Source organism: Frieseomelitta varia, unplaced genomic scaffold (genome assembly GCF_011392965.1).
Source record: "Frieseomelitta varia isolate USP_RPSP 00005682 unplaced genomic scaffold, Fvar_1.2 scaffold_215, whole genome shotgun sequence".
NCBI classification, from domain to species: domain Eukaryota; kingdom Metazoa; phylum Arthropoda; class Insecta; order Hymenoptera; family Apidae; genus Frieseomelitta; species Frieseomelitta varia.
In genome coordinates, this window is record NW_025109917.1 from 1234586 (window position 1) to 1245066 (window position 10481).

The window sequence follows — 10481 nt, forward strand, 5'->3', positions numbered from 1 at the left end:
TCAAGAGAAAAAGGTCCAATTAAAAATTTATCAATTATTCCTGCCCATACGTTTAAACTAAACTGGTGTTGATGTCTTGAATGCCAATTATGATTATTATGAAAATTGAATATACCATCCTCCCTGGTAAAACTAGCTTGCTAGAGTTTCCTCTGTTTATAAAATTCATTATATTTCATAAACAAAGACAGACAGGACATATATTTATATGACTTTTTTTTCATTATTTTTAGGCGCACGATCAGCTCCTACGAAGTGGGTCCTACGTGTTACGAAACACCCTGTATAGCACGATTTATCGAGGTGATCAATTACTTGCGTTTTAGTGTCAAGATCGCGTCCAATTCGAAGCATGCGGCGCGTCCGGCTAATCGAAGCAGAAAAATAAACCTACTTGAGAACAACGACTTCGTCATTTGCCGCTATTACGAACATTATTTACGCCTCAGTTATTTTCGCGATAAATTTTCTTTCTTTACGATTTACGAAAATTGTTTTCACGATTGATTTACGCTTCGACATTTTTCAAGCAAGAAGTTTTCGTACGTGAATCGCTGAATGGAAAATTATGTCCCGCTTTCAGAGGGAATTGTATTATTTCCCGCCGAGTTGAAACTTGTGAAGCAGCATGCAAGGCACGAAGTGGTGGAAGATATGGGAAGAAATACGCAAGCGTTTAAATTAAACGTGATACTTTGTGCAACATATCAATAATCATATCAATAATGCTGCGACTGAATACCTCCGCTCTCCTCTCTTGACAAGTTTATCATGTTTCTCGTTAATTAAACCTTGAGGAGAGGAAATATAAAAAGAATCGATACACACATATATACTATTTACTTATCGTTAGTAATACGAATATTGAACGATAATAAATATTTTTAATATTCTTGAATTTTATTCTTGGAATTTCTTCCTAGACGATAGTCAAGATATCAGGAATCGTTGGCTGTAACAATATGAAGTATAGTATTCCCCAGAATGTATGTATCTAGATCACCTTCTGGATTTTTCCTTCGGGCAAAAGACAAATACGTACGATTTGTACGTGGAGTGTGGTAGCAGAGTTCAGAAACGCCATCAAAGGTTTGTCCGAACGAATGACGGAGTCGACGTGGAATGCGACGGTATCTCGTTCGAGGGATTGTCCAGCTACGCGAATGAACGCGAATCTGCTCGTCGACGAATAGGAGACCCAAGGAACTTGGACTCTGGGCTTTTATCTATCGGATTCTCCTACTCGCGGCTCGCGTCGAATTTCCAGCCTGCTGACGTTCAACTTCCCAGTGTGAAAAAGGACTCCGTTTGCTTCTGCATCGCGTCAACGTACAACGCGTTTCACAAAACAAATTTCTTTTATTTCTCTTCTCTCTTTTCTTCTTTCTTTTTTTTTTTTATCAGAAATGACTGTACAGTGAATCAAAATTATTGGTATTGGCATTTTTGTGAAAACAGATGACACATTAACAAAATCCGTTTGCAGAAGTAGCTTACTACAAACAATTTCCAGTACAATAATGGTACAAGTAATAATAAAAATTCGAGAACTGATAAAAGAGATATTTATAAGACACACAAAGAATTTTTTTTCTATCATGCATTTGAACGGAATATAAAATATTTTTATAGTTTAAAGACGAGTTTCTTTTCTTACAATTGGTGTTCACGCGATATCATTCGATAACATTCCTGCAGTTTTACAAAAGGTTATTTTGTAATTTTTCTGATGATATTCCGGCATTAAATAAATATATAATAAATTTTTATATTGGAAATTGTTATTCTTGTACTGAGCTATTTATATATCATTTTTGTTTTCACAAAAATATTGCCAAAAACATTAATAGTAGCAGTGTACCAATACTTTTTACTCACTGCAATTATTTACAATTTTCTCCATGATTCTCAATCGTAGATTGAGTCTAAAATGCGCAAAGCAATGCGTCCCTTCTCTCAAAACCGTAACACGACATATTATCTCCTATACAATTTCACTTTTGTTTGTCATTTTGTTTTATTTCATTTTATCATACCCTTTCTGCACTTTCACGTTGTTAAATAAATAAACAACCAAATGATCCTCTTCTCTCTCTCTGATTTTAATGTTAAACTGAAGAATATAGAGATTTCATCAATACAATGGAACAAATGAGACGAAGAAACTCCCCTTCAGTTTCACAATGCACTTGATCTTGAATCAACCAAGGCCGGTTATACAATTCAGCTGGTGTTTCACTAATCATTCGATTGTTAGTGGAAAACTAGCCATTCGCAGTTTCCGAACAGTCGCCTGCTAACAATGAGGTTTTAATCGATCGGCAAGTTTAATTTCGTCGAGGGAACCAGCGCCTTCTCCACTTATACAGCCCCGTTTTGACCAACGATAACAATGGGAACGGAAGTTCCGCGAAACGTACTTCATGCGAGCCGGAGAACGAGCTGCAGGAAACTTCTTACGCTATCTACGATAACTTAGTTATCGTCTGAGCTAACTTAAACGAGCGTGGAAAACGAGCGAAGCTGAATTGCGAATCCTCGAGGCAGGACATTTTCAATAATATTCGCGATAGAACTTATCGAAGGAGAACACCGACTCGTGATAAATCGAACGTGATAATCGATCCGCCTCTTATCACTTAAAAATTGATTTTTATCGTCTGAATAATATTTCGTGTTAACTGTTAAGTTGAGCCAAGAGTTAAGATCAATTTCACCAAATTGCACGATAAACTCGCCGCAACTCTTAGAGAAACTTAATTACTTACTTATTTACTTACGCTGAGTGTGAGTAATTTTCGTGTTTGTTTGCACTTGAGAAAACACTTAAAAAGAATCACCCATGAAAATATCCAATTTCCCCCCCAAAACACATTTCTCTGTTAATGCCTTTGTAAATTAGCGTCGTCGAACTCTTATCTTGCATCTCTTTAGACAAGCGAACAATTACGTCTGAATTAATAGCGCTTCCTCGATGCTTTATTACTTATTATTCGTGGTCGGTGTAATTGAAAATTGTTAAAGTAAGAAATAACAGATTGGTGAAAAACGATAGAAGATCGTCGAGGTATTGCCAAGACTTCTTCGAATGTTAATAAATCTTCAGTGATTAGATCTTCAGTTTCCGTAATGGTGGCAATTAAAATTTTTTTCAAACAATTCGAACGATTTGTTACAACAATTAACACAACAACTTGCACGTGGACAAAGTTAATTTGTCTCGGTTTTCGATCGAGATAATGAGATATTGAATTAATAAAATTAAGCAAATATTTCCGAAAACATAAAACCGCATTGATCCGGCCGTGTAGACGTACGAAATTTTAGTCGATAATGTATCAAATTGCGTGCTTGAAAGCCATCGGTGAAAACGGGAGGGGTGCATAATTTACTTCTTGATGATTGATCTACATGCATATTACACGCACAAGCGGCAGCCAATATTTATTTAAAACATTATTTAAAAACGATTGACAAACAATCTTTGTAATAATAAAATAAATACATATAAAAATAATAACAATATATATATAAATCATACGTCCGTTCACATTTCAAAGAATGCGATTCACTTGACGAAACGTCTCATACACAATCGAACAGAAAATTTCAACTAATCCAAACACGCTGCAGGTTTCATTTCTATACTTTAAATTTGGACTAAACTAAAAATTGTATCTTGAGTAATTAAATGATGATAGCCAACACGCGAGAAATATTAATTTATTACGACTATCATTGTAGAAGTAAACATAAATAATTGTACAGTTTTATAATCGTTAACACGTCAACACAATTGATTTCGAACTTTCGTGCTCAAAAGATACGGGTATTTTTGCCAAAATTAATATCAACTTCTTTCTCTGCACAGAGAAACAATTGCACAAGCCTGTTTATTTTAATTATCGTTCAAACTGTAATAATTTATACATTTCGACACGATTGTATTCGATTAGATTAGACAGTTGACAGATATTTTCATTCATTTTCGTTTATTTATATTAATATCTTTTGGCAACAAAATACATATATACAGTGGTGTGAATAATTATAAATTCAAAGTAACTTTCGCGTTTTTTATTGACATTGAAACAAAAACTCAACAAAGTATCTATACATTTCTATGTTAAGAGTCCAAAACAAAACAAGGAAAAGCATATGACACAAACTTCTTCATCAGAAGTCTGAGAAAAATAAAAGATGTTCAAAAATGTGCTGTTCACGTTATGAATAAGTATAAACTCATTATTGACTTCCATACGTTTTCAGCCAAAGTACTTGAGTTTACGCCACTGTACTTAACTAAACTGAAACCGAACTCTGAGAAAATATAGAATAAGACCAAAGGCCGACGGAGAATGAAAACGCGAGGAAATCCGGTGGGACGGGATGCTTCGAACGAAAACGAAACGGTGACGTGATGCACTTTCCACGCATCGTTTTACAAGCGATGAGATAACTCGTGCGACGTCTCGTAACTGGCGAGAGTACGCCACGGGGATTTACCGTATAGCCACGCGTCTATTTCACCATGGCGTCGGACGGGACGCGAGAAACGTCCAATTTGTATTCCCAGAAGTATTCCACCGGCGGCCACAGAGGTGGTGTAAGCACGTGAGTAGCTGGAGTTTTCGAGTCGCGTTAATGCCGAACCACGTTCTACGCGCGATCCTCCTCAACGATACGACACGTATCTCTCTCGTAGTCTGCGGTGCCAGGGACGAGGAGGAAGCTATAAAATTTTTAGGGAGTCCGGGGGCGAAACGCGTCGCCCATTCAACGCGCGAACGCATCCGAGCCGAGTTTACAGTCTGTGCACACTTTCCTCGTTGAATGACGCAGGATTCTTGCCCGTTTATTATTATTTTTTTCTTTTCTTTTTTTTCTTTTTTTTTGTCTACTTGTCTGAAATGGAAAGAATTTGGTTAATCGGCGACAAACGAGACATTGAGAATTTTTTGAGCACATCAGGTCGATATATATATTTGAAATCTTCGTCGAATTTCTTTTTTTAGTGGTTTCTATCGACGATAACAAAGTCAGATTTTTATTAGCAATCGGGCGAGTTTTCGTTGCAACTGACATGGTCGATATTTTTGTGAATTTCTTCGAGGAAATATCAAGTGGATCGTGAAAAAGTAAAAGTGCGTGGCTGAGCAAACATTTGAATAAAAATGACTAAAATTAAATTGTTCGTTGAAGTGTCCAAAAAAATTGTTTCGAAGTAGTTTCTATCGACAATCACCAATAATGATTTTTATCAGATCTTTTATCAGCAGTCAGACGAGTTTCTATCGCGATTAAAACAGTCGAGCCTCTTGTGAATTTCTTCGAGAAAATTTTCAGTGGAGAGTAAAAAAAAAAAAAAAAAAAAAATGAAAGAACGTGGACGAACGAACATTTGACTAAAAATGGCTCGAGTTAAATTGTTCCAGGCTGATTGAAGTACCGCGTGTTAGAAGAGGCTCAAACGTGAACGACAGATCTAACAAAAGAATTCGAATGCAAATCGATCGGACTTGGATATGTGAATACAACAGTCAGGATACAGACTACTCGAGGCGTGGTGTGTGTTGCAGCACCGACAACGATGACTAATTACGCGATAAATTCAACTTTATTCCTTCAATGTGCGTCAATGTCACGACAAACGTCCCTCGGATAGAGAAATGTCTCGCAAATGTGTCGGACGAATTCGCGCGGCGATAGAAATGAAAAAAAAAAAAAAACGAGTGTTAAAAAATGTAAATAAAATTGCGAAACAACGACGATATCTAGTATCTACGGACTGACGCTCAGCGATGCGTGGAGAGCGATCGGACATCGACAAAATGAAGGAAAAAAAAGAAAAAAAGGATGAAACACCCTTATCACAATGAAAGCGATCTCCAAGTCCGGATAGAATTTGTTCTCGAGGAGCCTACTTTCTATCTGCTTTCTCGCGGCAGCCTATTATCACGCGGTTAAATCCGATTCTGTGTGCAACTTGAGCGTAGGCTCGACCCGAACGATCATCTTTGATCTCTAGATCCTTTAACAGGTTCCCTGCGGACCAGACACTTTGTTATCCGTTCGACCGACGTCGGCCCCGCGGGACTTACACTTGCAATATTCGTTTAACCAGTGTCGGACGTTTTAGTAGACGGCGTATCGTATCTGATAAATACATTTGACTTTCATTAATATAAAAAACACACACACACGTAAAGAGAACTATAATTTATATAACATAAAAAATACACGTTCGGCTTCGTGTTCTCGAACGTGTTAATTGGAACGCGAGCGACGTACCTTTGCTGGCCAGGTAACCCAGTATGCTCTCGTTGCTTCCGAAATTCGCCAGCATGTTTCCACCGATCGCGGAACGATCCTCCTCTTGTCGAAATCAAACGGCGTCGAACATTGGTGAGATCATCGTCGACGGGACGACGAGTTCACTCGTACCGCGTACGCGCCGCAAGGTTGTAATCGTTATTATCAACACCTCAGGTAACTGATCACTGTTTATAAATAGTCGTACGATCTCCGTAGTAACTCGCACAAGTGTAGCATGTGTTCACACAACCTTTGTCAAAGATTTCAGGTTCGTAAATCACAAACGAACGTACAAACGAATTTAGCAAGAGCGCGGAGTTTTGTCGTTCGGCGAATTCGCCGGAAGATTAGAAATCGACGCGAGCTGGCGCAGGTGTATCAACGATCGATACCCAGAGAATTACGCACGAGATAATAACCGAGAGACGAAAGAAAGCGGGGAAAGGAGGGGAGGCGATCAGACCGCGAGATTCGCGACACGAACAACGCATGATGTTTACGGCGCGTGTGACGGCGCTCGACTAAAGGCCTTAAGGTGAACACACTTGCCTCTTGCCTCGAGAGTTTTCCGCGCGGACGCGCTCCACGCTTGCGTGTAGGTGTGCCCCGGCTGTACGCGATTGTACCGCCGTGGTAAAGAGGGTTGGACGTGCACGGCGAATTACGCAAACGTCCATTAGGCTGCCTATTAGCGTTAAAAATTATTTCACGCGATCATCGGCCTGAACGAAAGCACCAAAGAGAAAACGGGAGAGACGAGAGACTGCTGCAAAGATCGGGGAGAATTTATATTCTTCCCCCCCCCCCTTTTTTTTTTTCTTTTCCTTTTTTCGTACTTGAAACTATCAATTTATTAATTTATTGAACTACACAATTCATTTTTTGTTCATTTAGAAGAGTACAAGAATTAAAACAATAAATTGTATACGATTGTCAAATAATAAATAGCAAATTTTTTACAGAAATTGAAGATTGAAGAACGACCTTCGACGAATTGAATTTAACTCATTAAACGTATGATTTTTGTACTCTTTGAGTGCGAAAATTAAAATAGCAAATTGTATATGACTGTCAAATAATAAATAGCAAATTCGAGAATGTTTTAACAGAGATTAAACGTTAGAAACGCCTCACATTCCAGACGAATTGAATTAAATTTATTTTTATATTCATTAAGAGTATGAAAATTAGACCAATCAATCGTTAAATAATAAATAATAAATTCGCGAATTTTCGAGATTAAGAATCGGAAACGACCTCGTGTTTCCAGACAGTGGATCATTCAATTTATTTTTATACTCGTTAAGAGTACAAAAAATTGAAACAAGTAAATTATACATGATTATTAAATAATAAATGGCAAATTCGTGAGATTCTAACAGAGATTAAGAATTAAAAAACGACCTCGTGCTCCGAATGGTGAACTGAATTGGATTTCGCCGAGTCGAGCCCGATTCCCGGTATCGTTGCTTAACCGATGTCAAGCTTTCGTTTAAGCAGAGTAGAATCTTTTGATTTAATATTCTCTCGCGTTTCACCCCGTGATTCGTGAATTGTATTCGCTGATTAAACGCTGAGTAGAAATCAACGAACGTGAAAGAGCTAATACGATTTTACAGCGTGTAAAACGTAACAGCCCGTGAAAGCTGTTGCACGATAACCGTTTTATTTGCCGCCTTATTAAGCGGATCGATTTGTAACGATCGCAGCTACGATTTGATCGAACAAAACCTAATTCGAACATATACACGTGGTGTTTCGTAACTTGTGGGACTCACTTCGGGAGCTGATTGTACGCCTAAAAATAATGAAAAAAAAGTCATATAAATATATGTCCTATCTGTCTTCGTTTATGAGATATANATGCTGAAATACTACGAAATAGAATAGAGCAAGGCTTCCGACAAATTCGAGAAACACCAGGAATGATAGAGAGAGTAACCAGATGAATGACGCGTGCTGGCTTGTCTTCAAATGCAAGCTGGTCATTTCGAGCATTTTTTGTAAAAGTAATTAAAACAGAAAATTCATTGTGCCTCATAAACGAAGACAGATAGGACATATTTTTATACGACTTTTTTTAAATTATTTTTAGGTGTACAATCAGCTCCCATAAGTTACGAAACACCCTGTATTTCGAGAATTATAAGCAAACGTCCATGCACGCATTTATAAATCGTCGACTTCCTTCCGCGAATGGAAAGTCCATTACTTTCGTGATTAACAGAAACTTTCTTACGTTCAAGTACTTCTGTTTCCCCTAACTTTCGCACCCCGTACTCTACGAACACAGAGGAATTCAATTTCCTAATTACTCCATGCGCCACCCACGTCTACCGCTTCTCTAACAACCGACAATAATTGCCAAACGCAAGAGTATGCCGCTACGCTACACAAACTTGCGTCCACCAATATCAAATTTTCAAAAAGTTCAAACGAACCTCGTCGTGTCCCGTTGTAATAGTATTCTAATACAGGCTGAACCAAAAGTTTCTCTCCATCTATTTTCTCTCGTTTTAAATAAATAATAAACTTTTAATAAATAAATCAAGATATAAGATTATTAATTTCAAATTAAATTTAAGTCCGAACATGACTGTCTCCATCATGTTTCCGCAATTTTTCCCAAACTTTAGAAACTACTTCTTTCGAAAGTTAAATTAATATTACGATTAAATTAAAAAGAATATATATAACAAAAGGAATCTTGTTTTGATAGGAAGTGATTCATTTTAGTGGGAAGTGATTTTTTTCGCAATGTTTTCCAAACTTTAGAAATTATTTCTTTCGAAAATTAAATTAATATTACAATTAAATTAAAAATAATATATATAACAAAAGGAATCTTGTTTTGATAGGAAGTGATTTTTTTCTCATTATGTTTCCGTAATTTCTATCAAATTTTAAAAATTATTTCTTTTGAAAATTAAAACAGTATAATAAAAACAATTTCATTTTAGTAGGAACTTTATTTCAGAAGCATTAGTAGAATTACAGGATTTATTTTAATAGGAAGCGAGTTTCGGTTCATCCTGTATCACAGCAGGCACAGACATTATCGACGAACAACGTCTGTCGATCGCTTCTGAAAATTGTCAGATCCAATCGACGCAAGTTTCCTCGACGCAAATTCTCCTTACAATTAGACGATCGTGCTATAGTACGGCAATAGCGAGATATTATTCAGAAATCGGTGAAACCTCCTTCCCTCTGTTTGACCAACGTTGGGATGAAATTATTGCACTCGCAGAGGCAGTGGGCGCGAGTGCAATTCGCTCGTTGAGACGAGCAAGCAGACACAAAGAGGCAAGAGAGTTCAGAGACCGTGCAGAAGATTCGTATTGATTGAAGTGTGGGCGCCAACGGGCGATTTGATAAATTACAATCGACGCCGTTCAACGCCTCGCGTGGATCGTTCTCCTCCGTTGGTTTTACAACTAATTCGCGTTGTAATTCGCGTCGTCGGCAAACTAAGCTTGGCGTGTCAAGCGGGTTGACGGGGAGGAAGAACGAGGGGGAGGAAACGAGGGGCGCACGGTGATTAATGCGGTTCGATACGGTTATCGCTATACGTCTTCGAGCGTCGTAGCTTCTCCTCTTTCTCGACACGCCGCGCGATATCGACGTTCTCCACGTGGTTTACGTAACATCCGTCGTCGGTTCCGCGTGGTTGTCGATGACGTTGCAACCACGTATCTTTTGAAATATATTTTTAGCAAAATTTTAATATATTACGCTTAAAACGTAATTAATTTCGACAGTTTCTCAGCTGACACTGCAACTACCGATCAGAAGAACATTTCAATACATTACGCTTAAAACATAGTTAATCTTTTTTGACATTTTCTCTAGTTGACACTAAAAGTGTCCTGTATAATACTAAAATTAGAAAGTAAGAGTCGAGTCAAAGAATGACTAGAGTGCAAGAAATAACACGACAATGAATATATTTGACAATGATCATTTCGAATCTCTGAAAAACGCAACATCGTGAATCATCTAAAAAAATGATAAATTGGTCACTTTGACTATTTTCAGATGAAGTTTTAGTATCAGTACATACATCATCCATCGCGTAAATATTAATTTCTGTAGAATTTATTTATTCCTCTTCCAACGTGTATTTTTTTTTTTTTTTTTTTTTTTTTTTTTTTTTTTTTTTTTTT

The 10481-nt window shown here is 37.4% G+C and overlaps 1 protein-coding gene across 4 annotated transcripts in view; it reads right to left on the reverse strand.

The window, feature by feature from the left end:
• Window positions 1-10481, reverse strand: part of LOC122527361 (amyloid beta A4 precursor protein-binding family B member 1-interacting protein) — a 223836-nt gene that overhangs the window by 9868 nt on the left and 203487 nt on the right. The window contains exon 1 of one of the 4 annotated variants that reach the window (XM_043651473.1): window positions 6292-6841. The exons of the other annotated variants lie outside the window; for them this stretch is intronic. Coding sequence (XP_043507408.1) covers window positions 6292-6346 — 55 coding nt within the window. The 5' untranslated portion in view covers window positions 6347-6841. Of the gene's footprint in view, window positions 1-6291; window positions 6842-10481 lie in introns of those variants that run through there. 4 annotated transcript variants of the gene reach the window in all.